Source organism: Hydra viridissima, unplaced genomic scaffold, assembly GCF_058129835.1.
Source record: "Hydra viridissima isolate aposymbiotic clone 2 unplaced genomic scaffold, HvirCarnegie_v1 scaffold_7, whole genome shotgun sequence".
Taxonomy (NCBI): Eukaryota; Metazoa; Cnidaria; class Hydrozoa; order Anthoathecata; family Hydridae; genus Hydra; species Hydra viridissima.
Genome location: NW_028324306.1, coordinates 12,983,300 through 13,011,067, shown reverse-complemented (window position 1 = coordinate 13,011,067; position 27,768 = coordinate 12,983,300). Strand labels below are relative to the sequence as shown.

General features: G+C 26.7%; 2 protein-coding genes across 11 annotated transcripts; both read right to left on the bottom strand.

Moving 5' to 3' along the window:
* Window positions 1–1,343: 1,343 nt before the first annotated feature.
* On the bottom strand, window positions 1,344–14,049 carry LOC145183978 (RING-type E3 ubiquitin-protein ligase PPIL2-like). Of its 5 annotated transcripts, XM_090092604.1 has the most exons (25): window positions 13,942–14,049; window positions 13,538–13,584; window positions 13,385–13,433; window positions 13,175–13,237; window positions 12,693–12,744; window positions 12,479–12,530; window positions 12,158–12,249; window positions 11,921–12,010; window positions 11,569–11,644; window positions 11,335–11,441; window positions 10,976–11,029; window positions 10,595–10,670; window positions 10,432–10,488; window positions 10,290–10,348; window positions 10,157–10,217; window positions 9,854–9,882; window positions 9,679–9,711; window positions 5,404–5,467; window positions 5,181–5,235; window positions 4,848–4,904; window positions 4,699–4,768; window positions 4,156–4,218; window positions 3,761–3,799; window positions 2,082–2,188; window positions 1,344–1,864 (listed from the first exon to the last, which is right to left on the bottom strand). In XM_090092604.1, the coding sequence occupies exons 1-25, from the start codon at window positions 13,971–13,973 to the stop codon at window positions 1,771–1,773; spliced, it is 1,578 nt and encodes a 525-aa protein (XP_089948730.1). In that variant the 5' UTR covers window positions 13,974–14,049; the 3' UTR covers window positions 1,344–1,770. The 5 variants fall into 5 exon arrangements, 3 of the variants coding, with proteins under 3 accessions (XP_089948730.1, XP_089948731.1, XP_089948732.1); XM_090092605.1 differs by lacking the exon at window positions 3,761–3,799; XR_016454007.1 differs by lacking the exon at window positions 4,699–4,768 and having other exon boundaries at window positions 1,810–1,864.
* Window positions 14,050–14,359: 310 nt separating this feature from the next.
* LOC145184458 (DNA repair and recombination protein RAD54B-like) lies at window positions 14,360–26,218 on the bottom strand. Of its 6 annotated transcripts, none has more exons than XR_016454005.1 (25): window positions 25,588–26,218; window positions 25,277–25,298; window positions 24,546–24,567; window positions 24,320–24,374; window positions 24,065–24,152; window positions 23,829–23,940; window positions 23,685–23,725; window positions 23,536–23,607; window positions 21,230–21,375; window positions 21,069–21,116; window positions 20,904–20,985; window positions 20,708–20,788; window positions 20,112–20,373; window positions 19,792–19,898; window positions 19,046–19,118; window positions 18,732–18,949; window positions 18,488–18,631; window positions 18,210–18,336; window positions 16,289–16,395; window positions 16,061–16,106; window positions 15,774–15,887; window positions 15,543–15,611; window positions 15,348–15,401; window positions 14,952–15,020; window positions 14,360–14,580 (listed from the first exon to the last, which is right to left on the bottom strand). XR_016454005.1 is itself a non-coding variant. In XM_090092599.1 (25 exons), the coding sequence occupies exons 1-25, from the start codon at window positions 26,082–26,084 to the stop codon at window positions 14,524–14,526; spliced, it is 2,733 nt and encodes a 910-aa protein (XP_089948725.1). In that variant the 5' UTR covers window positions 26,085–26,218; the 3' UTR covers window positions 14,360–14,523. The 6 variants fall into 6 exon arrangements, 5 of the variants coding, with proteins under 5 accessions (XP_089948725.1, XP_089948726.1, XP_089948727.1 ...); XM_090092599.1 differs by having other exon boundaries at window positions 16,061–16,126; XM_090092600.1 differs by lacking the exons at window positions 14,360–14,580; window positions 14,952–15,020; window positions 15,348–15,401 and having other exon boundaries at window positions 15,757–15,887; window positions 16,061–16,126.
* Between the last annotated feature and the right edge of the window lie 1,550 nt (window positions 26,219–27,768).

Below are 27,768 nucleotides of genomic sequence, written 5' to 3'. Positions count from 1 at the left end.
TATTCTATTCCACGTATAAAAAAAATCTTTTTTTTTCAGAGGCCATTTCCAATGATATGAAGGTTTTACCATGATACTTATTGTTGCTCCATTCTCGTCAAAACATTTTATGATTCCAGGAAAATATTCATTTTTTAAATTTATTACAATTACAAATGCATCAATCTGCTTGTTAATTGGTTTCACCAAGTCATAAAATAAATGGTTATCAAGAAGCTGGGTAGCTAATCATTCTGTTTTACTGGAGCCATCAAGTGGTTTTTGAATTTTTCTCTAACGCTTTCTGGTTGATTTTGACGGTTGACTTGGACCTGGTTGTGGTTCAACATTATTTTGATTTGGAATCGATTTGTTTGAAACTAGTTCCATATCAAGTAACTCTAAATAAAAGACTTATTCCTGCTGGTATGTTAACTAATTTCTTTTTTGCTAACTTTGGTTTTGTCACAATTGAAGTTCTTGTCAATTTGAGAGCATCCAAAAATGACCAACAGAAACACTATTACCGCTAATGCGATAGAAAGCAAAAACGCAATACAAAAAGGTATCGATTATACTTACAAGAATGTAATTTATCGAATGTGCAACCGACCGGAAATTAATTTTTCAGAGTAGTAGCCAGTAACTAAACTGGAGGAAGACTGTTTTCAGGACTTAAAAAATATACGTTAAATGAACTGAGAAGTATGATTAAAAAGATGTTATCTTTATTAAATCTTTTATGCGTTGAAAGTGATACACATTCAGAAAAATAAACTTTATAATGGAGAAATAAACTTTTAATGGAGAAATAAACTTTATGATGGAGATTTGTGTGAAAAAAGTTTTAGTATTTTCTACTTTGTTTTTTGTGTGTTGAATGTATTATTAACCTTAAATAGAATGATTTTTGTGGCCAAATGAGTTTTATCATTCTAATTTTGTTTCTTTGTGTATTTCATTAATTATTGCTGTCATTAAAATAATATTTTCGGATTTTTTTCATTTACTACTCTCGTCATCTATTTTATAAAGGTTGTTTAATGCATAAACATATCTTAGATAGCGGTAGTAAATTTAGCACAAACTATTATCACAATATTGCATTTAACATATTTACAAAAGACAGTGTATAAACATTTTCGATAGTATCAAAAATAGCCTAGCGCCTCTCGGTCTAAATCCGGCCATAATCAAGCGACATTAGACTTTCAACGAAATCTAGTTTTCATTAAGCTTAGTTTTCGTTGTTTATTGTGTTTAAGTAATACACACGCAAAAATTTTACAAAAAACATCTGTTTCTAACATCAAAGATTTTGTAAATTTTTTGCGTCATGTAAAGGAAAGATAAAAGATATTCAGTTTTTTTTTGTGTATTGTAAAGCATTTATTCAGTTCATAGAATTCCTAAAGTGTAACATTTAGAGTAAATGTTTTACTATAATAACTCGCTTGATATTCGTGAAAAACGCACTATCATCATAAATTCTCAACTGCATAAATGACCAAGAAATGAGTACTATATTGTTGTTGTTTAACGTATACACTTTCGGCCATCACAAAAAGAGGGTATATAATATAAATAGCGCATTCCAGAATGCAAAACCGCAACTTTCTTTTCATTAAATTAATTCTAAGTATTTAAATCCAGATAAAAAATAGATCAAACCCATTGGTGGTCAAATGCAACAGGTTGCAATTGGTGGTCAAGAGTAACAGGTTGCAATTGGTGGTCAAGCGCAACAGGTTGCAATCTGAAAAAATAAAAAACCAGTAACACTTTAAATGGTCACCAAGAACTGAAATCGCCGAATCCAGAACTAGTCATCTTTTTCTTTTGTTTCGGCGAGGGTGAACTTTCATCATCTTCTGCGAGTCGTTTACTAAACGAAGATTCACGTATAAGCATTGTAAGCAAATATAATGTAACAATACAATTACACAATGTAATAATACAATTGCACAATGTAACAATAAAATTGCACAATGTAACAATACAAATACAAAACGTTCACGTATAAGCATTATAAGCAAATACAATGTAATAATACAACTGCACTAACTGCACAAATTTGCTTTAGACAAATTTAACAATTACACCTTATATTTGTAGGTATGTACTTTCCGATGCCGGATGACCTGTACACTTTGGGTTTATTTTCTCCCTCGCGAGAGACTTTTCGAAGTTTCTGAAGCTGAGCTTCTTCCTGTTTTAAAGAATGTAAAATTTAATAACTTTAATGAAAAATGGAAAGCCTTTTAAAATTCTATAAAGGTGGATCGCAAATAGACCTGAAATACAATCGGACAGAAAAATTAGACTATTTAAAATTAGAACTGGTCGCCGTTAAGCTTCTGCATTACAAGTGTTAAAGCATTTCGAAGCCGAAGCTAAGAAAAATCTTAGCTTTACATTGACCAGTAAAGGGTTAGTGAGAATAAACTTTTTTCAGTTCAATACTTTTGTTGATGAAAAAAAGGGTTGTTGACAAAAATATCATTCCTTCTGCTTATCCACATATCCATTGAAGCCCCAATGCCATTTTGGACATTTACCTTTTGAATCCTTCTGATTCAACAACATTGAATAAGAAGGAGCAATCAACTAACAGTTCAAGTAGTCGAAATCATAGTCAAGTTGACACTTGTTAAAAATTGAAACTTTAGACTGAAAATACCGAATAATTGAATTATTGTTAGGTGTGTATTGAGTTGGCAACAACTTCTTTTATTTGTGTGCTTAGAGTGGAGTGTTGTGGGATTGTTGATGAAAAATTATGAAACTCAAATGTGTAGTTATTGACCTATTTAAATGAGGTTATTAAATGCTCATGGACCATTAAAGCCAGTTAAAATACTACCAGCAAAAGCTCAAAAATATTAAAATAAGATCTTATACTTTGAATGTGTTGAATTTTCTCATCCTCACAGTTCTTTTTATACTCAATTGCATCTACTAAAGCTTGGTAAAGTTTCAGTGTATTTACATCTTCTTGCTCAGCTTCCGCTAACTTAGAGGGAGCAACAGTTGCTAGATTTTGTTTGTGATGCTTTAAATAAAACCTTGAAGCACCAGTTGACGAATTAATTATTTTTAGAATTCTTCCACATCACTTACGTTTCCCGGAAGAATCTTGTTCACCAGGAAGTGCTTTGTCGCGAGTCTTTATTAAACTCTTTCCATAATGATTTAGCTGATGGAGATGATTTTTTTTTTAAGCTTCAGAAAAGTTTTTTTTTTTTTAATTCAAGTCATTTAAACCAGCACAAAAAAGGATTTGATGTTTTAACTGAATTTAGAAAATTATTTTAATTTCATTGAAAATAATTAAGTTCACTTAAAATATTTAATATTATTTCAAGTTCGCTTTGTAATAAAGCTAGAACATTACCGTAAGTACTAAAATTTAAATCAGACAAAAGCCGTATTTTACCATTGTTATTGGCATTTTCATTAAGATAATTGTTCATATTTTAGAAATAAATCAAAATTTAAACTTTGAAAAATCAAAACTTCGAAACTGGAACTTTCAAAATACTTTGAATGATTGACAAAAAAGCGACAACTTTGTACACTTGGAAGACCATAATTTCGAAGCCTAAATTTTCCCAACGTTTCCAACGAAAGTGTTATGGAAATTCTAAGTTAAACATTCATAATGCAGAAGCTGTTAACAAACTAATGTGCTAAATTCATGACTTAAAAAAATAAATCTATTTTTTCAATGAAATACAAAAAAAAATAAAATGTATAAAATACATGAAAAATATAAGACTACCTCAGCTTTCTTTAGTTGATCATCTTCTTCTTGTTTAAGCTTAAAAATTATTTTATATGCTATTTATTATTTATCATCATCATCGATATCATCATCGTCATCATCGTCATCGTCATCGTCATCGTCATCGTCATCGTCATCGTCATCATCATCATCATCATCATCATCATCATCATCATCATCATCATCATCATCATCATCATCATCATCATCATCATCATCATCATCATCATCATCATCATCATCATCATCATCATCACCATCACTTAATTTAATCTATTAACGGCGATAGTAATCATGGTGAAATGCCAATATTTATTTTCAAAGGAATATCTCATTTTAATGTGAAATAATAAAAAAGCTATGATTTTGATAAAAAAAAATAAAAAAAATACTTGATCATCGACTTCTTGAAATGGATTCACGAAAACGGTCATGTTTAAAATCTTTATTTCCTCCTAAAAAAACCACGATTTAAGATAATGTTATGATTTTAAATTATGATTTATGTAGGAAAGTGTGATTACGAATATTAAAGAAGCTTTTAACGTTAACTTTTTAAAGTTCTCCTAAAACTTACACTTTCTAAAAATAAATTTCTAAAACATCACCTCACCCATCAGTACTAAATGGAAAACTTGTTTATTCAACGGGTTAAGAAGCACGAGGAAAAGAGAACAAAGACACAATTTAAGAATTTCAGTTGAATGAAAAATAAATAACAGAATTTCAAAACAGAAAAACCTTAAAATTACAAACCTTTATCCTAACTAACAGTTTCAAAGAAAGAAGCAGAAAAAAAGAGTGATAATTCAATATAACAAATTTTAAACAAAGCAAATATATCGCGGAGACAATTTATTACGGAGAACAACGTATTACGGAGAGTAGTCGTGAGTACATTAAACGAAAAAACCACAGCAGAAAAAGAATCTTACCAAAGGACGATCTTGCTCATTACATTTGATCGATTCAATTTTAGTTAGAACATCCAAGCCTCCAACAACTCTGTAACAGTCATTAGAACATTATTGGATATTGCTAAAAAATGTGTGCCTTATAAATTACACAAAAAAAACTCACTCACCTCCCGAAAATCGTGTGCTTATTATCAAGATGTTGACAAGATCGGAAAGTAATAAAGCTAAAAAAAATTATGCGTAACATTTTTTGCGAAAATATTGCAACGAAAGAGAGACTTAAAAATCTTTTATCGATAAAAAAAATTATGCGTAACATTTTTTGCGAAAATATTGCAACGAAAGACTTAAAAATCTTTTATCGATAAACACGATTTATACCCTGAAATTCAAATAGCATTTAAAATTAAAAAAAGATATTTATATATCAAACTTGAAGAAACCTTAGAGCTTTGATTTTATTTGTATTAAAAGTTAAAGAAACAAAAACATATACGCACAATTGTGAACCGTTCGTATTTTTGCCAGAATTAGCCATGCTCAGAATACCGCGCCCTAAATGTTACAAACAGTAGAAACTTTCTCTATAAAAATACAAATAAACAAGTGCCGTCAGTTCATTTGTCTCGATTATTTTAGAAAGGCAAAAAAAATTTCCTTTTAACGTTGGGTATGAAATTTAAATGAATCCTTCACAAAAAAGATAAAGAGTGAAATAATTACCTGAGTGAGTCAAATTTGGTTTGAACTCATCTTTGAAGCTTTTTAGCCATATTGATTCACCGCCAATATGTAAAAAAAAGATTGCACAAAAAGACATGGTTTCAATTAAGGGTTTATAATTTACAAGAAAAAAAGCAATGCACAAATAAGAGGCGTGATGTATTCAATGGAAAGGGAACCATGAATTATAACCATGAGAACTAACCATGCATTAGAGTACAAGGTGCGGGAAGTGTCTGTATTATCTTTTTTTTTTTTATGGAAGAATTTAAAATAAATCTTTTTTTGCTAATTTTTATCAATTTAAAAAATACATAAATCTTGAATAAAAGCAAGCTTCAAACAGCAAACGTTTGATCTTTTCAAATTCCGGCTCCTCTTTGGCATGTCCAAAAACATTCTGTAGAATTCGTATTATTTCTTGATTTGACTAATTTTTAAATGCTGCACCAAGAATTGATTTTAATTGGATGAGATACTGTTTTGTGAAATTTACTCTTTATTTTACTTAATATTTTTATATTATTTACATTTATTGAGAAACCTTTAGCAAGTAGAGAAAAGCAGAAACCACATACAAGTCACATACTTTTTTTCTTCTTGTTTTAAAGCGCATTGACATTTTTTTTTTTTTAAAAAAAAAACTTATTTAAAATATCATTAAATAAAAAATTAGATAACTTTTGACCTAATCATTTTTTTAAATTATTTTAAAGAATAATTCTTAAATAAATCTTGTATTAGGTTGTCATACTAAAATACACAATTACTTTTTAAAATGTTACCGAACACGATATGGTGATTGAAAAAACTACGATAAATCAAAATTGGTGCAACCAACAGATAAACATCAAAATTTGTATTTAAAATACTTCCAACTACTTTTTTCCATCGCTTTGCATAAAATTTAGAAAACCTTTACAAATCTCGTTTGTAAGTATTCTGAAAATGCGGATCTTGACAAACTCTTCGTCCAAGCCTAATAGCGTTAAATTGGATTTAAATCTAGCAATCAAGCTGGCCATGGTATTTAGTTTATTTCATTTTCTTTCATCCAAACTTGCAAGCGAAACTTGACTGTGAAGGTTGTGTGGGCAGAGACTGCCACTAGTCCTTTCAATCAATAGTATGTCTGCTGATAGAGCCATGGACACACCTGTCTGGAGAGCCTCAAAACATAAAAGTCATGCTTAAAAAATAAAACTAACTGCGTTTGGTAGCCCATATATCCATGTTTCAAAAAATAAAAAAGTTGAAATCATCTGCCTACGTCCAAGGAAAAAAAATGACTTTGATATTTCTCATGTTATTGGCTCCTTTCCTAAAGGCATAAGGAAGAAAAGATGATACTTATTTATGAATAACTATAAAATTTGATAGATAATCACTAGAAAAAGTAAAATTTGATAAAAAATAACCATATAAAATAAACAAAATGAAACTAGATTGCTTTTATTGCTAATCCATTTTAAATTGCATAACCTTAGGGGTATCTTTAACTGCTAATTCGCTTTCTTTTAAAAGTGAAGTTTTTTAAACATTTTTTTAAGCCCATATTTTTTGAATAGCTAGGTCCATTTTATTGCTTAGTACTAAATGTTGCAGTGTTACATATTTATCTCATTTAATAGTGAAATAAGGAAGCTGTAAAATCATAATTTTTTTTATTAGTTGCTGACAATAAAATAAGTGCTTTATCAAATGAAAACACAAACAAGTACTTTTTACTATTTTAACTTTACTTGGACTCTTTCAGAGTGCCCAATAGTGCCCAATCTCATGAAGAGTGTAGAAAAACAGTGTGTGTTGTATGTATGAAAAAGTGTAATTCACCAATTTCTGGTGTAGCCTTTGAGAGATTCAAAAATATTTTTTCAACAGACATTGACTTTTTGGACTCTAGAGTTCCAACTGGAAAGTGTGGAATGTGTAGAAATCAACTTAAAAGAGTTGAAAGAAGAGTATCTGTCAAGCTGCCTACTCTTTACAATTTTCAAACTATCAATGTCAAGACTGTGACAAGAGGTTCCAACTGTAACTGTCTGATTTGCCAAATTGGTAAGCTGAAGCTGACTGAAAAACATCCTTTGGATAATTCCACAACTTCAAATCCCACAAATTCCTGAAAAGATGTTCAGATTGTTTGTCATCACTTGGGAAAGGCTTACCTCATAAATGCAACTCTACTTCTTTGAATTTAAACCTTAGAGAAATTTCAACAGAAAACAAAAAAGTATTTGAACAGATAGCCTCTGCAACTATCAAAGGTCAAGAATCATCACCAGGTGGGGCAATCAGGCTATCAGTGACTGAGGAAGGTCGTCCATTACCTGTTACCCTCGGTACCTTAAATCTTGTATCTTTCCTGTTTTTAATGGTCCCATTTTGTCTGTTCTAAGATTACATTTCATAACAAGGTTTTTTAAAATTTGTCTTTAGGAGCACCATGTTCAAAATCAACAACTGCAGAAAAGTATAAGTTAAGTGCCTAAGAGCTGGTGCAAATTCAGCAAGCTACAGTCATGTCTAATATTGGAGTCAAAAAATTTGCAACAACACTAAATTTGGTTTCCAAATCGCCTCTTTTTGAGCCAAACTATCGATCAAAATTTCATGAAGCAGGGTTGCAACTTGCAAATTTTTTTACAAAAACTGCAACTGCATCATAAGGCAAAAAAATCCTACACAAAGAGTACAAAGTTGTTCACTGCAAAAATCTCTCCAACTTTCTAGCAGAAATTTCACTTAAGAGACAACTTCAAGCAGGTCATCTCATAAAAGTTGGGATTGATGGAGGTCGAGGCTTCCTAAAGCTTACAGTAAGTCTTCAAAGATTGAATGATGAAGATGATTCAAGCAGTCCACCTTCAAAAAAAAATTGTCACCTCTCAAGCATTAAAAGATAGTGGAGTTAAAAAGCAATTACTAATTGCAGTTGCAGAGGATCTACATGAGAATTACAGCAACATCAAAAACTTTATTGAGCATGTTCAACCTGGAAATGTAGACTTTGTGGTCTCTTGCAACTAGAAAGTTGCTAACATTTTATGTGGGTTGCAATGTCACTCTAGTTCACATCCATGCCTGTACTGTGATAGTGAAGCAAAGAACTTAGCTGAAAAAGGTGCGCTCAGGACGCTGTCTGATCTTCAAAATTGTTACACAGACTTTCTTTCAAAAGTTGGTGACATTAGTAGAGCAAAGTTTTTCAAAATGTTGTCCATAAACCGCTTCTAAAAGCTGATCCAAATAAATTCATTTTCGAACTAATTCCCCCAATGGAACTTCATCTGCTTATTGGGATAGTAAATCACTTGTTCAAAGCACTAAAAGAAGCATTGCCAGAAGTAGATGGCACTGCTTCTTTTAGTGCTTTGAACAAGCACTAAAAGAAGCATTGTCATCAATAAAGATTTAGAATATTACTCTTTTCTTTTTTTTTAAAAAAAAAAAACAAACTGTAACCTTAGTAACCTATTAGTAACAATATAAAAAATTAAATCAGAGGTGGGGAGAAGTTGAACCCAATGGTTTTTATGATAGTGTTAAAAATAGAATTTCTCAATTCTATGGTATCTGGGTAAAAGTTCTTGCACCATCTGTTTTTTATGAGATTTTTTTTTTTTAATCATGTGTTTGCTTTGAATACAGAAACAAATACATTAGGAAGTGATTAAAAATTTGAAAATAAAATAAAAATTTGTAAAAATGAAATAAAAATTTTCAATTAAAATTATGAACACTTAATTTTCATGTGTAATTAGCTCACTGTTTGTGGTCTTCATGTAAGACAATTATCTACTATTATAATATATCCTTTAAACTCCTTATATAAATTGTTGTCTTTTGAACCTTGAGTATTTTTTTCTGAACTCTGTTAATTTGCAGTAATATATTTATTTAAACATTAAGATATTATCAATTTAATTTATCTTTGTCCATAATTATATTGTTCTACACAGCCTTCAAAATCAAACTGATGCTAACTTCAAAATGCCAAAATAACTTCCAAAAAAAATGCTAGCCTGAGATTTGCCACATCCTATATCAACTTTAATGTGGCTATTTCATAAATTACAAAAATATTTTATAAAAGTATTCATAAAACAACAATTTCAAATAGAAATTCATCAAGCTCCATTCATGATGAAAAAAAAAAATTATGAAAATGAATTTTTTATGTCCTAAAAATAAAGTGATTATGATATTACACAAATAATTTAAAACAAGGCAGAAAAAATAAAGTATAAAAAAAGCTTGTGCTTGAAAAATACCTTTTCCTGTGCCTGTTGGGTCTCCTCCTTGAACCTAGATTTTTTATGTAGCAAAGAAAAATGAGCAAAGAAAAATGAGTAACAAAAAATAAACAATAGAACTCTAGATTGGCAAAAATTCTGTATTTTTTAATAAATAATGATTCACAAATAATGAGGACTCAAAAAAAACTTACCATAAAGTGTTTAATTAAACGGTGAAAAACTAAATTAAAACAATAAATTTGTTAAAAAAACTAAAAATATAAATTAAATCTAAATGAGATAAAATTGATATAAAATATAATCTCAAATATATTATTGAAAATCTTAAAGAATAAAAAGTACAAAAGTAATAACAAAATTTTTGATCAAAAAAAATTTTTAATCAAACAAAATTTTTAATCAAACAAAATTTTTGGGATAAAAAAAAAGGTCACTAACACATGCAGAGTTTTTAAGAGTATGATTGAGTACCAAATATAAATCATAAAACTTACTTGTGTTGCTATAGTAACCATCAACACAATGTTTGATAAAATTTTCACACGTTTTTTGTACCTAAAAAAAACTAAAAAAATCAAAATAACATCAAAAAAAATAAATTAAAACTTATAAAATGTTACTACCTACCATATCACAGTGAAGTTCCAAATTAATATCCCCAAGATTTGTTGTCATTCTTACATAACCTAAATTAATAAGAAATCTTTTTAGATTAAATATTCATGATGAATTGATAGTTATAACTAAAATATGAATTATGTAAATTTACCTTTTTTTCCCAATTTTTTCACACGCTCATATCTCACAACATCCTCATGAAGCGCCGCTAAATAAAGCAAATACTACTTTAAAAATTATTTTTGTGAATTTAAAACCATTGCACTATGCGCAATAGCTAATATCTTAAGTAGGTGAGAGAATCAACTACAAACCTGCTTGTTGAGTATTTGCACGATCTTGTGAGGTTGAAGTGAAAGACCCAGACATAGCACCTGTTGAATAGTGAGCCTAATACAGAATAATTTTATAATCTTAACTAATAAAACTTAAAATCTTTAATTTTATTTGTAACACTTAACAAAATTAATAAAAAAAATTCTTGTTAATAAAATTTCATAGTAAAATTTCACTTTCTATGAGCAAATAAATTTACATTTAAAACTTTATATGGATTGCACTAATTTCACTTGAGCTGCTTAGTTATGGAAAATTTACATAGAATTTAAATTTCAATTGGCATCAATCCAAATAATACTCTATTCAATGAAGACCTCAGCAGAAATTAATATTATATAGAAAATCAAAATACTCACCAAATATTTGGGCTTCTGCAAATTATTGTCACTTTTATTTGACTTTAAGTACGACTACAAAAATACAAAAAGCTAAAAAGTTTGATATCAGAAATTATAAAATAAAAAATGTAAGTAAACATAATAAATTTTTACATTAATAAAAAATGTATACATAAATATAACATAATACTTATGTTTACATTACATTTAAACACTTTATACATATTAATATTGTTAATCTCTCTTAATATCAATTTTTTATAAAAAAAAAAATTAGAAAATATAACTTAATAATAATAAATCTAACTTTGATAATATTTATTTTTTCATTCTAAAATCATTTCATTAAAGAAAAATGCTGATAATTTGACATTTACCTCAGTAGGATCTTTGTAGGTCTCCTCCAGCTCTTTCAATGTGCTTTCAGTCTCTAGATTGGCTTTCCTTATTCGATACATAGGGTTTTTTTTTGAGGCTTCTTCATCTATGAATTCATTTATTATAAAAGTTATTTGCTACAAATAATCTTTTTTTTTTTTTAATCATTACTAAATGACAAGAAATACTATATTTTTAAAAAATATGAAAACAGACCAAAGAAACAAAAATACCATCATCTATAACCTTCAAATCATGTTTGATGTGATAGAAGTTGGAGATATTAAATTTCTCCAATTTTGCAGGATCCTAAATATAAAAATTCAAAAACCCCTTCAACATATCAAGATTTGTTTAGAAATTATTGCAAGCTAATTTTGCACAACTTATTTTGACTTAAACAACAAGTTGCCAGAAACAAAAACTGCGATAAGAAGTTTGAAATAATAGCTGGGATAAAGAGTTTGAAGACAAAAAGTAAAAAATTAATCAAATTTAAAAATTAAAGCATATTTTTCAGACTTTTAAAAATTTATCTGTAACATAGAACTAGCTTTAAATTGTAGGAAACGCAAAACTAATTACCTGAATAGAGATAATATCTTTTCTTGTAAATGGCTCGTTTGTTAACAAATCTTTGAAGTATTTTGGTTTTATATTTAGTTCCTCGACAGCCTAAGTTAAATACAAAAATATACAAACTAAAATAAAAAGCTTACCACTTACAGTTTACATTAAAGAGTGAAAACTAGGACACAACACTAGTACATACTTATGACAAAAAAAATATTTTTAAAAATATTTTTAAAAAATAAAAACAACCTCAATTGAAAAAACATTTCCAGTGGTTTTAATTGCAACAATTGTTGAGTTTTCATTAAAAACTTTGTACATAACAGGACAGTGATATTCTCCTAAACCATATTTATTACTTTTAAAATTTAAAAAAACTTCAAAAAATACCAACATAAAGATGTTTTGTGAAGTTTTCCTTAATGAAATGCTCTAAAACTATTTGAAGAAATGTAACTTTTTAATTGTAAGGTTATGATAATACTATCATAACTATTCAACTTATGATAATACTATCATAACTATTCAAATGGAAGCTTTTTTCTTTAAAAAATTTCATTAAAACCTTACCTTTTGCATTTTTATGGAAATGTAGCTTTATAAGATCTTTTGCTGACATTGGCTATAGAAAATTTCAAAAAATCTCAACTTGTCAATATTAAACCATCAAAAATACAAGTTTAACTACATATTAAAAAAAATGTTCACTTTAGTTTCATATTTAGCTCAGAATAATAGTACACTTATACAAATCAACTTCAAAAAGTTAATACTTCATTATTACCTCTCCAGTGACAGGACTTTTCTTGAACACTTTTAGAAATGGAAGAATGTTCCTGAAAGATTTAGATTTTGAGATGAAATAATTTAAAGATGGGCAATTCAAAATTTTAAAACTTTCATATACACAATTCAAATATTTATCTCTAACCAGATAGAACCAGTAAACCTCATAGAACCAGTTAGATAAGCATACCTCAAAGTAGATGCTAGACACTGTCAGATACAACTTTCTAAAATCTGATTTCCTTGTATAATAATATTTGACTTTCTAAAAGACTTAAATTTTTTGGAAAGGTTTATCATGTTTTAAAAGCAGCTTTCTGAAAGCAATATGAGATTATTTTGCTGGAAATTTAAATAAAAACTATAACTTTTATTATAAACACAAAACTTCATTGATATTGTTATTTTACATATTTTTAATATGATTAAATTTTTGCTAATGGTTTCACTATAGTTTTTATAAAGAAAAAAATTACTTACAACAAATCAAATATAACACCTTCAACTGTACAAAGTGGATGCTCAAATGGCTGAAGGGAAATGCTTAAAAGATAAAAAATCTTTTATTGAACAAATCTTTTACTGAACAAACTTTTTACTGAATGAATATTTTGATTTGCAAAAGAAAAAAAAATTGCATTAAGCTTGTTATTCCTACTAGAAGTTTACAATTGAAACCTTAAAATTTACCTGCAGTAGTTGAAAGGCAGCCTTCGAAACCTTTCTACTTCCCCTTCATCTAAATTTATCATTAAAAAGCAAAGTATTTAAAAAATGGTGTCATGTAAATTGCCACACAAAAATTCAACTGTCCTTTTTTTACTGAAACAAGTAACTTCATACCTTTTTTCCCGCCCCATTCTTCTTTCCACTCTTTAGTTGTAAGGTAACTAAATGAAAACCACTTTTGTAAAAAAAAGTATTATAAACAAATGTAACTCAGATATTTTATCTGATAACAAATTAACCAATAAAACTAACAAAGAAATAACATAATAACAATTCTTGATGTTAAGAATAATTGACTTTTAATGCAATATATCTTGTTTTTTATGTTAGCCACTATTTAAATTTTAAAAAATTTTAAACTTTTCAAAATCTTATTGTTTTCAACCATTAAAATGTTACTTTTTACCGAAATGTTTTTTTGTTTTTTGAAAAAGCAAAAACATATTAAAGGGATTCATCAAACAAAAAAATGTAAAATAAAGATGTCTAATAAATTTTTAAAAATTTAGTAAACATACAGCTTATCCTTTTGATGTTGCTTCTTTCCCATTTTATGATTTTTTAAAATTAAATGATCTTTTTTTTTTTACATAAAATCTAAAAAAAAAATTCATTTAGCAAAAAAAATGTATGTAAATAACTACAATGAAATGAAACAACTAGATATTTAAAGTGTTAAACTAAATCTAAGTATTTAATTAACTTTGATATAATAAAATACAAAATATAAGGAAATTTATGTCAAATGTCACATTTATTTCAACACAACAATTTCAAACATTCGTAATGCAACAGTAAGTTATACTGAAAAAAATTGTTCAGCTTGAAAAATTTACTTGATATTTGTTTTAATTCTCGTTTGTATGCATGCATGGATTGAATGGATTGGATAAATAGATGGATGTATGTAAGATGTATTAAATTGAAAAGTACTGCTTTATAAAATCATAATAAATCCTCAAAAGATATATATACAGTTGTATAATAGAACACAATTAATCAGTTTTATTTTTTAGATTTTGTTTTTTTTAAAGTATGAACATTATCATGAACATCTGTTTTACATTGATAATGTTCACAGACAATAACTTCTTCAGAGTTTAAATGCTTCTATTACGGAATATAAACGATATTGAACAAGTGCTCAGTTCTTCTCCCTGCAATTAACAAAAGAATTTATGAAAATATTAACATAAAGAAAAAAAGATTGAAATTTAAGTAATTGATATTAAAAATAAAATAATTTAGAATACGTTTTGCAAAGTAAGATCTCAAAAAACCTTATTTTTTTTAACAATATAAATTTTTTCTATAAATTTACAAACTGCAGCAAAAGCGATGAACAAGATTTTATTGAATAGTAAAAAAAACTTAATGTTTGGTAAATTCACACTTTTTACTGAAATTTTTATGTTATCCACATAAACCAGTTTGTAATTTAGAAAAATAAAATCAATTCTGATTCAACAACTCAATAGGCATTAATATTCTTTAAAAAGAACATAAAAAAAATTAATTAAAACTGTACCATAATATCGCCAATATTGTCCTTTGATATATGCTCCCATCTCATTAGTTCTGCCATTGATGCACTTTTCTAAAATATATCATAGTAATTAAACTCATAAAAGAACAAAGTATATTACTAGATACTAAGAAACACAAACTTATATAAAGATATCAAGATATTTCTAAACAGGATGATGCTATTACAAACAATACTGTAATGGATAGTTTATGTAACAATAGTTCAAGTTGAAAGACACAATAGAAGATCTAAGAACTTATTATAATTATCAAATAGCTTTTTAAAGCACAAATGCAAGTGTACAGCAATAATTCTTTTTATGTTTGAAATTAATCATTTTAATTGTTCTGTCTTAAAACAAAACTGTTGAAAATGACTACTTGATTATGACCTCACCTCATTAGAATTGCTTACAAATCTCTTTGAGTAAGAATACTCGCTCTCTTTATTCTATAAACAAAAGACAACTTTAAAAATATTTAAAACAATAACAAGATGCTATAAACTCTCTATTAAGTATTTTTCTAGAACTTGACGTTCTGCTAGTGCTATAAAATAAGCAGACAAAAACTGGCTCACAAAACAGCTTACATCTAAGCAACTGCAATTTAAAAGATCATGTGTTAAACAGGTTGAAGATTCTTGAAATGTAAACAAATCCTAAATGGAATTTTAAAAATTTGGAGTTTAAATAATTAGAAAGCATTACAAATCATTAAACTTTTTGAAACTTTATATTAACAAGAACAAAAAATGAATTCAATGCCAAAATGGTTTAGAACACAGTAGCAAATTAAAATCATACAAATTTTAAGTCTTTACTTTTAAATCTTCTTGACTAAACTCAGTTTTATCTGTCACAAGTGAGTCCACCACAGTTTTACTTAGTGCTTGCTTAATGATCTGGCGTTGGTATATTTTTTCTTCTATGGTACCCTAAATATAAAAAGAATGCCTTAATTGCAAATAAATGAAAAAACCTTAAAGTATTTTAATAATTAGATTATTATTTTCAAGAAAAATGCAAACCAATAATACTCAATAATATTTTTCTGCAACTAAAAATTCTAAGTAGAGGTACTAAATGTTTAGGGCTAAAAAACTAATACCGTTAAAAGTAGACGATAAATTTTCACTTCTTTTCGTTGTCCGTCTCTCCAGATACGAGCCATTGCCAAAAGTTAAATAATAATAGAAACAATAGAGCTCATTGTTTATCTAACAAAGTTTCCATGACTACAATTTATTTAAAAAGTTAGGTATGCATAGATACCTTACTTTTTTGGTATCTAATTATACCTAATGTAGATATTGGATAGGTATTAAGATAGTCTTACTTGCAAGTCATTTGCTGGATTCCAGTCTATATCATAAAGAACAAGATTTGATGCACCAACAAGATTTAAACCAACCCCTCCAGCTTTTGAACTTAGCAAAAAGACAGCTAAAATTATTTTAAGATTTTAAATTATGTGTAATAAAGTTCAAATCACCCTATAGGATCAGGATGAATTTTAAGGATAATATATTATATTTATATGATAAAGTGATTCTGATCAATAACCATATAAAAGAATACTCACTTCTCTAGATAATAATATGAAAAAAACTATGTACAGCTAAATTTGGAAGTTTTTAGGGTTTTTTCAAGATTTTGGAGTGTAAATATAGAAGCAATTTGTGCAGTTTGAGCACTTTGAAAAATGTTGCTGTTCAATTATTGAACTGTAAGTAATTTAATCTTTGGAATGTATTCCAAATCCTGGCACAATTTGCACAGCTATAATTATTATAATTATATTTTTGTTATTATAATTATTTTTTAATTCTTTACCAAAATCTTCATCTTTTTAATTCGCAAAAAGTCAGCAACCTTATGGCTGCTTTATATGGTGCAGAAAATAGTAAATCACATTTAAAGTAATTTACGTTAAAAAATTACAAAACAGTGTCATCCTTATGCTTGCATACAAAAAGTTCAACAACACTAGAAATATTTTTATATCTTTTTTTAGAAGGTGAAATAACAGGATCAGATGAGCATAAAAGTCTCTTCATAACATCTTAATTTGTCTTCATCCTGGATATTTGAGTGCTTTCAGTTAATACACCATATCTTAATGATCTTTGGTTGTCCCATTAGAAACACCATATTTTAATGATGCCCATGTAACACCCTCCATTTTTAATGAACTCTTAGAATCTTGTCTTACTAAATATTCAGAATTGTCATCTGAATCAACATCTTTATGTCATTGCTTATTCCTACACCAAATATTTCCTTGAAAAAAAAACATCAAATTAGATGTTTCCTTGATGACAGTCACCTAAAATATCATGACATTCCTATTTCTTTAGAGAAGTGAAAAACATTCTTATGTTTCTTTAGAAATTTAGGCCATTAGCAACCAACACTGCATTTAGACCTCACCTATATTTTTAAATTATAACTTTGATAATTATGCTTGTTACACGTTCTCTTATTACAAATCTCTTATAATCAAATTATAGTACAGAATATACAGCAAAACATAATTGTACCATAATTTTCAAACTGATTACATGTACAAAGCCTTCACAACATCTTTATTCATGGACCAGCTATAATCAAAAGTATGGGTTTACTTTTTTAAGTGACAAAGCTCAAGAAGACTGAAATTAGATGTTTAAATGTGAGCATCATTCACATTTGATTTTAAAAATGGAGAGAATTTAAAAAGTTACGAAAAAAACAATTATGGATTTATGATACTGTTATTTCAGTGTAGAGAGAAACTATATCATCAAAAATATTCCTCCCTGTGAATTGACTTTTTATGCACAGGCACAAGGATGAGACCATGGCATTCACTCCTTCAATACTTTATGGAATGTTTCAGAAGACATTGTGTTTTGTGATAAATAAGAAAAAGAAAGATTTGAGAACACTACTTAAAAAGGTGATTGAGAGTTTTATATATCATTTAATCATTTGAGTAAATCCTAAGATCTTATCCATTTTAAAAATCTGTTTGTATCTTAAAGATTTTAAACAACTTTAAGTAGAACATGTTAGAAAATAATTTGATTTGAATTTGAAAAATAATTTTGTATCTAAAAATTAAAATAAAAATTATATAAAATAATAAAATCAATTCTTGTAATGTTAACAAATCAAATGAGTTTATGTGCTAAGCTTTCAGTTTGGATATTCCAACCATTTTTGTAAATATAAACATATTGATTAGGTGAGTAAACAAAAAGTATTATGTAACATACTGACATTACTCTGTCTGTCATTAAACCGATCAATTAACTGCTGTCGCATCTGAACTTGAGTTTGACCATCCAAACGAACACTAACAATATTATTCTCTTGACAAAACTTTTCAAGTAAATCTAAAGTCTGATAAAGTTTGATCACAACAAAAAAGTAATGATTTATTCAAACTGCTTTTAAAAAATTTAAATATTTTATAAAAGGTTTAAAAGTTTTTTTTTACAAGGAATATAATGATAGATAAGAACTACAGGACACAAATTAAAATAAAAGTAACCTTTGTTGAATTTGAAACAAGCACCATCTTCTGACAAGAGTTGATGACCTGATTTAAAAGTTGATGTAAAACTCTCAGCTTTGCTGAATTGCACATTGATGAGATTTTTTGTTTATGAACAAAAAAGTTTAACAAACTTTGATTCTAAAAATAAACAGCAAGTTCTACAATAACATAAATTACATTATCAAAATTTATGTTTCGTGTCAAGTTCATATTAACTTTAAATAAATAAAGATTATACCGAGTAATCCTCAGGGCAATCTTTTGCAGCCTGCTTTGACAAGCTATTATAAACAAGAACAGGATCATTGCATAACTTTTTTAACATTCCAATGCAACGTAAATGGCTGCATCCATTGTATGATGTTGAATTGCACAATTGAACAAGATAACAATTGATAATATGTGTATAAATTTTCATTTGTAACTCACTCATTTGGATAAACAGGACATATTCAACTGGAAAATATTTAAAACTTATTAAAAAAACACTCAAACTCTTGAATCAAATTAAACTAAAAACTTACTATAGACAAAAATGTTTTTTCTGCATACCTTTAGCAGGTAAATATATTTTGTTTATATCCGCTGTTCTACGGAGGCAGAATGATTTTGTTAAGTCATTCAACTACAAATAAAACAAAATTATTTAGATGCAAAAACTTAAATACTTAAAGGTTAAATAAGTTATTTATCTTTTAAACTGTCTGGAGTTTAGCTCACTGAGAACTGTAATCAGATTGCCTTTTGATGTTTTTTTTTCTTTAAAAATATAATTTGTGAGAAAATTTTGAGAAACAATGATTTTAATAATGGAGCCCTGATCAAATGGGCATCCAACAAAAAAAATAATTTTATTTTTAAGGCTCCAAAAACTTCAAGTAAAAATATTTCTCAATTATATAATACAAAAAAACAAGATAATAATAATGAAGCACTTATTAAAAACATCCAGAATAATACCCACTTACTAAATAGACTGCCCAAAGTTTTGCAAACCCTTTATTTATGGCTTTTATAAACAAAACTGATAGAAAAATCAGTTTCAGTCATTTATATTTAACAAAATCAGGTAAATATATTAGCAGCATTAAAATATTACAAAGTTGAAAGCCTTTTACTTCTTTAACTTGAATATAACTACTACATTCATTCTGATTTATAGGACTACACCATATTGAAACGTGCTACAATTAACATCTATACAATTTTAAAAAATGCATAAAAAAGAACTTATGACAACCTATTCTTTGAACATATTACTTTTATTATTAGCACTTTTAAGTAAAAATTACCCACACCTCCATAGCTTTACTCTCTCCAAGTTCCTTTTCTTCATTTGAGCAATCAGGTTGCTGACTCCTTGTAATAGGTTCCACAAAAGTGCGTCTGAATATATTCTGAGAACCTATAAAAGTCAGAATGTAATCTAAGTTTTGATATTAATCATTTAAATATATTTTACCGATTACTTTCCTTTGGTTGAAAGTCCTATTTTCATATTCTTATCTTAAAATAAAACAATTGAATAATGTATAGTTTGAAGTAATTTGTTATACTGAAGTATATTATATATGTTAAAATTTACAAAAAAAAAAAAAAGGGAGAAAAAAAAATTAACCAAGAACTCCAGGATTAGCTAATTCTGCTAAGGCAAAGAACTCATCAAGATTGTTCTGGATTGGAGTTCCTGTTAAAAGAATTCTTCTCTTAATTGCAAGACTTGCTATGAATGAAGCTGTTTTAATACTAAGGTTCTTTAGGCGATGAGCTTCATCACATATAATCAAATCAAATTTTACTTTTCTAATATCTTCTATGCAACGAAGAAACATTTCATAGCTAATTATCATAACAGGAATGCTTGAACAAAGTAGAAATTCCTAAAATAATTACAAATAATTATATTGATAATATGAATAATGTTAAGGAACAGTTTTCTTAACTTTTAGTAAAAATAATATTTCAAAAGTACAAACTTTAGCAGATCTCCAATTATAATTACAAAAAGCTTTAAAAATATCCTCATGTTCTTTATGATGACTCTCTTGAAAGTTTTTTATGCAGTTTTTTATATTTTTTATGCTCTCTTTGCAAATCTCATATCAAAACAATAAAATTAAGAAACTCAAAAGCAAGTTTAAAAAGAGTAACAATAAATCTCATTTTAAAATTCCTCTAATATATTAATTCTAGGTCTTAAATTTTATTACATACATCAACGCGGTTTTTACTTTCCACAACAAATGGTTTTACTCTTTCACTTCCTAACCATTTAATGAACTCCTTATGCCAGTTCTAAAAAATAACAACAGATCAACTCAATCAAATCTTTAACATAACATTTAACTATTGGTTAATGTATTTTTAAAATCATTTATTTGTTAATCATATATTAGTTATATTATTTCACCTTAACTAGACTCCCAGGAGTTATTATAATTACTTTTTTTGCCACAGGAACACCTTTATAAGGACCTTGTTTTAGCAATGTCCTACACAAAAAGAAAGTACAATAGGTTAAAACATCGTTTAAGACTAAAGAGCTGACTAAATGAAACCTATGAATAAAACCTACCACACTAATGCAATGCATTGAAGTGTTTTTCCTAATCCCATGTCATCTCTAAACACAATTGCTTAGAAAGCAAGCTGTTCAAATAGCATTCAAACAAAAAGACAAAAAAGAAACAAAAATACAGAATTCAACATTAAGTAAGAAACTTGATAATCCCTTACGCAAGAATAGCTCCATGCCCTGCTACCTTTCTACCCATAATGCATTCATAGAGAAAGGTTACACCTTCACGCTGATGTGGCCTTAGATTTGATGAAATAAAAGGGTCAACCACAACATCAACATTTTCTAAAGGATTACCTAAAGTCTGAAAAAGTAAAATTCTTGATGACCACTATATTTTTCTTTTTCCATTTTTAGGATGCAAAAAGAAAAATAAAGTAGTCATTAAGAGGAAGGAACAACTTTTAAAAATGAAAACAATAATTTTTTTTAATTAAGTAACAAAACCTTTATCAAAAATGCTTTTTGCATAATTATTTCACTAAAAATTCTTTTGAAATTGTCCTCAGCACTATTTCAGCACAAAAAGGTCCTCCATTTGTTTAAAGACCAAAAAAGCTGTTACTACTGTTGCTATTGCAAGAAGTAAAAGTACTTTAATCTTCCCAAATGTCATTCTGAACCGCTAAGTGCATTATATATGGAACATTTTTAAAATGATTTATTAACAATCTTTTTTAGATATTTCATTCCATGTTTCTTTTGCTCAATCAGAAAAGGTTTATAAAGAGGTACTTCATGACACCATTAATGATAAAAGAATTTTTTCCTTAAATAATCCAGAATGTTGATTTGCCTCAGCATGTCCTTGAATGGTTTGTATAAACAAACATCAAGTAGTTAAACATCGCTGATAAGATCTGTACTAGTATTACGGCTATTCTGGTGTTGTAATCATCTTTAACAGATTCTGGTTCTGTCATATAAAAAAGACTTTTTTTATGATTTGCTCTATTACCACGAAGATCCCAAACTATTTTAATTCATAGTTTAGCATCTGTTTGTCCATTCATCTTTTAATGTGTACATGAATGACTACACCATTTAGAAAACATTCTTTTTTAGGCTATGTTTTTTGTTTAAGTTTTACAAAGTTTTAATTTTTTTCCATCAACTTCATTAGAAGAGATTTTGATTAGTGTCAAGAAAATGCATCAAGAAATGTTTTGGTGTTAAACTTCAAATTAATTTAATATTATCATGGTGAATATGGTAAGTTGAAATGACCAAATTTATTTTAATAGAGAAATTTTACTTAAAAGCATATAAATAACTTAACCATATAAAAATACTCTATTAATTTTAAACTGGATTAATATGTATGTCTAAATATATATATATATATATATATAATATATATATATATATATATATATATATATATATATATATATATATATATATATATATATATATATATATATATATTTATATATATATTTAAACATACATATCAATCAAGTTTAAAATTAATAGAGTATTTTTATATGGTTAAGTTATAATGGATAGTAGAGCGAATATATTATTATTGTTAATATTATTACTATTACTAATACTAATACTAATACTATTAATATCACTATTACTATTTCTTATTATTATTATTACTATTTCTTATTATTATTATTATTATTATTATTATTATTATTATTATTATTATTATTATTTCATCATTATTATTATTATTATTATTATTATTATTATTATTATTATTATTATTATTATTATTATTATTATTATTATTATTATTATTATTATTATTATTATTATTATTATTATTATTATTATTATTATTATTATTATTATTATTATTATTATTATTATTATTACTATTATTATCATTATTATTATTATTATTATTATTATTATTATTATTATTATTATTATTATTATTATTATTATTATTATTATTATTATTATTATTATTATTATTATTATTATTATTATTATTATTATTATTATTATTATTATTATTATTATTATTATTATTACTATTATTATCATTATTATTATTATTATTATTATAAAAAACTAAATAATTAGCTTAGTTTATATTATATTACTTAAAGTTTCATGCAATAGCAATCATCAGATGTTAAAGATAACATCTGATGATCACTATTAGCTACACACACATATATATGTGTGTATGCATATATATGTATGTATGTATGTATGTATGTATGTATGTATGTATGTATGTATGTATGTATGTATGTATGTATGTATGTATGTATGTATGTATGTATGTATGTATGTATGTATGTATGTATGTATGTAGGTATGCATATATATATATATATATATATATATATATATATATATATATATATATATATATATATATATATATATATATATATATATATATATATATATACAACCCTCATACTTATTCTTTATCAAATTTTAATTCTCTTTGAATAAACTGAAGATGAAAGTTAAGAAAGAAAAAGAGAAAAACCTTTTCATTTGGCATTACTAAAGCACCCTCTTTTGTTGGATCATAACGAGGTATATAACTTATTGGCCCAATCTAAACAGCAAAAATACTAGAAGTTATATTGTTTGTTTTTTCTTGCTAATTATGTTACAATAAGTGCATACCATTACCTTTCTAGAACAAACATTGTGTGCAAGGAATGGTTTTATCACTATAATGATAAATAAAGGTAATTAAGCAAAAAAAAAACTTCTTTAAAATTACTGAATGTTGTAACCTATTAAAATACAAGAATAAAATGTTTACAAACATACCACCAACATTACTAATGGATAATTCATTTTGATCATCTATTGGAATTTTAGAAACAGTACTTGTAAAGCACTTCCCAGATAAATACAGTTCTTTAGTTATTACTCCTTGAATCTATAAGGTAAAAGGGGTTCTCTACAAGAACATAAAAGAAAATACTTCTATATATTGGAAACTTTGGGTTAAAGTGAGGATAAAAATTCTAAACGTTAACTGAAGACTATTTTTTTTGAACTACCTCAATTTCTTTACCACTAACAACAAGAGTGCTGCCAACAACCAAGCATGCCAACTCACTGGATTTACACCCACTACTTTTAGCTACTCTTAAAAAAAAAAAGCCTTCACTGACAAACCTTTTAAGGGATGTTATTACCTATTATTGGTGATGAAAAAAGGAGTAAATATTAGAATATTAGTAAGGAATGAATATTAAAAGGAATAAATATTAGTATGAATTAAGAAACACTTAAAGTAGTTCAAGAAAAATTACTCAGTTCCCTCAATATCTTTTAATACTACTGATTTTCCATTCACTATGAGAATTCCTAAAATAAAGTAAGAAACAAAATGATTCTATAATATGCAAAAACTGATTTAATATACCATTTTGCATAACTAAAATTTTTGAAATCCATGTGGGTGTACACTGATATGGATTTTAAAAAGTTTCATTAGTTTTTTTTTTTCTGTATTTATTTTTAAAAATGATCTCATACCATCGCCTTCCCATTTTTTGTGCTAGAAAAGAAAATAAACATAAACTTATCTCTTCTTCCATTTACATCTATACTAACCATTGCCTACTAATTAAAATTTAGCGTTAAATCAATTGTTAAAAGTTAAAGTCTAATAAATATTTTAAAGAGAAAAGTTTTTAAAATGTAATTAATTGAAATAACAACAATTGTCATATTAATTTTTTTTTACAAAAAAATCATGAGTAATCTTCTAGCTAAAAAAACCTTAAACAGTAACATTTTAATTTATATTGTTAAAAAAAAGATTAAATAAAAAAAATTGGTGTTATCAAAAAAAAGATGAGTTATAAGTTAATGCGGTTAAATATAAAAGACAAAACTTTAAAAATTAACAAAAGAATTTTTTACAGAAAGTAAGAGCAGCAATTGTTATACAAGAAACAAAAGTTTCTGAAATAAGAAATAAGAGCTAAAGGGGTTTGAGTGAACTTACTCACAGAGCTTGTGTAATGTAATGAAGGAGTTTGAATTCAGATTTGTGCAAAATTTCATGTTTGTAATAGTTTTTAATCAATATTGCAGCCAAAAAAATATTACTTATGGCTAAGAACTAATATATAAAATAGATATTCAAAAACATCATTAAGCTATAAACCTAGGTTTATTTTATTCTTCATCCAAAGGTATTGATATATATCATAATAGAATAAAAATGTAAATATCAAGGCCAAAAATAAAAAAAAGATTACCTTTTTTGAAGAGGCTTTGCACCTAAAATTTATATATATATATATATATATATATATATATATATATATATATATATATATATATATATATATATATATATATATATATATATATATATATATATATATATATATATATATATATTATATAGACACACACAAAATTTTTTGTTGATGCCCCTCAATAATTTAAAAGAAAAATAATTTGATGAACTATGTCTAAAACATAAAATCTTATATTATAAAAATGATTTTGTAACATTTATATAAACTTCATACTTAATTCATTAATGATAGAAAAAGAGACTTACCACATAACAGAAAAATAACATTCTATTTGGGTATTTTTTTCATTTTCATCAACAGTTGCTTTATCAGTCTCTTGATAACTTACATTACTACCAATAACATTGCTACCATTACCTATTTTAGAAAAAGGCACAGAAAATACCTTTTTAGAAAAACTATTAGAAGAACCCTTTGATATTTTAGAACAATTCATTCTGTTAATGTCATTTGAATTCTTTTGGGTAGAATGGCTCCTTTGATATTGTCTTACAGTACATGTTTCTCCGTTTTTGCTCTCACATTCAGAACTACATGAAATAATTGAAACAATATTACCGGTAGTTAAACTAGCTTTTGAAGAAATGAGATTTTCCTTATTGTTATTGCTGTTTATGTTATCATCATTATCATGATCATTATTATTCTGTGGTAGCTCAAAGTTTTTAACTACTGCATGAGGAGATAATTTCCTACTGATTTTGCTATGAGATGATAATGAGGGTGCAGCTGATCGTCTCATTCTTCTTTTATTTGAAAACAGTTTATTTAAAATGAAATTTATAAATGCTTAAAAATGCATTTAAAAAAAGTTTAAAACAACATCAACGCCAAAGTGTTTTTAACAACAATCCCGCCATATAAACGCGGACTGGCGAGGTAACCTTTTAAAAGTTTGAAAAGATTAAAGATTCAAATTTCGTCAAATAGACAATATCACACAAATATAATAAGATATATTTTGTATTTAATTATTTTGCAATCTAAAGCATTTCTTTATTTCAATAACTTAGAATTTAAATCTAGGTTTACCTCAAAAGGGTTAAAAATCAAGTAAAAATGTATGTATATTTTATTAGGGATCGCTAGTCTACAGTATCCCTATATTTTATATACATAGTTTTCACAAATGGAACTCCTCAATAAACGTTTTTCCATTCATATCCATAGTTATATGGGTAAAACTTAGTTCACTGACCTAACCTCCAGTTTGACGTCTCAAGGGTAAATTAAATAAAAAGGCCCTTCAAATGTTAATAATACGTGAAAAAGATTATTATAGACTAAAATCAACTTTGAAATGGTTTATCTGAGCAAAAAGCTTTATCATTTTTTAATATCAAAATGTAGAACACACCTTGGGTAAATCGAGATATAAGAATGTAGGATTTAAATTGAAGCATTTTACTATTTTAATATACATTTTATTTTAATATTATTGTCGAATTATCCAATTTTAAAATACTGCAAAAAAACGTTTTTCAATATGCTGAAATAATTTTAATTTTTCCATAATTTTTAAAGTGCCATTTTAGGTGTTTTTTTTTTATGTATGTCAACGTCATTGGACCAGCCAAATCAACATTTCTACTATTTTTCTTCACTTTTTTTTCTTCATTTTTGATTGCCAGAGACACTTCATTGAACCGTTCATCTAAACGATAAACGGTTCAATGAAGTGTCAACCGTTCATTTACTAGATCTCTATAAGGATTAACACTACGGTATTCACTTTTTGACCGGTCCTAAAATTGGATATATGTCAAGAATTGCTCCTTTAATAGTAAAAAATATATTACTATTATTAGTTCTTTAAATAAAACCTTTTTAATTAGATGATCAAAGCCAATAGGACAGTATTTACGGATGAATGATTAAACGTAATTGCTTACCATAAATGGTGTTTGAACTGAAGCTTATTTTAAATGGTATTTCAACTTCAGTGGAGCAGTTTAAAATTGAAGGTGATTGTTCGGGTTATAGTTACAAATTGCTTAGTGAGGACTTTCTATGGATATAAAATATTTATCATTATTCCATGTTTACATGAAAGCAAAAAATTTTATATGATACTCATCATGGTCTATTATTGAATAAATATAACGCACAGGCACTCTGAAATTTAGCATTAAATGAGGGTTACCTTCATACATAACTTCCGAATTATTGTCGATGTCCAGATTCAAAGTTGTCAATTATTTTTTTCTAAATTTTTTAATTTAGCGTCATTAATTGTAGAAACTCCTTAACACCACCACCACCACCCCACCCAACCTCTACTTCCTTACCATTTAACTCCTTTTTTCTCTCCTTAAGCCACACATTGTATTTTAGATTTGTTAAAACAAATGATTAGGTACTGTGTTCAATCAACAGGCGAAATTCTACACTTGAATAATGTTAAGATATTATCACGTTTTAGAAAG

Bases quoted from the DNA above. Each gene is read 5' to 3' on its own strand.
- LOC145183978 (XM_090092604.1), bottom strand. From the start codon at position 13,973: ATGGGAAAGAAGCAACATCAAAAGGATAAGCT. The intron at 13,238-13,384 runs GTAAATTTTAAG...TTATCTTTTAAG, and splicing joins CTGCCTTTCAACTACTGCAG to CATTTCCCTTCAGCCATTTG. The intron at 10,218-10,289 runs GTAGGTAGTAAC...AGTTTTTTTTAG, and splicing joins TGGAACTTCACTGTGATATG to GTACAAAAAACGTGTGAAAA.
- LOC145184458 (XM_090092599.1), bottom strand. From the start codon at position 26,084: ATGAGACGATCAGCTGCACCCTCATTATCATCTCATAGCAAAATCAGT. The intron at 20,374-20,707 runs GTATGTAATAAA...TAATTATTTTAG, and splicing joins AAAGTAAAAACCGCGTTGAT to GAATTTCTACTTTGTTCAAG. The intron at 15,021-15,347 runs GTGAGGTCATAA...GATATATTTTAG, and splicing joins TTGTAAGCAATTCTAATGAG to AAAAGTGCATCAATGGCAGA.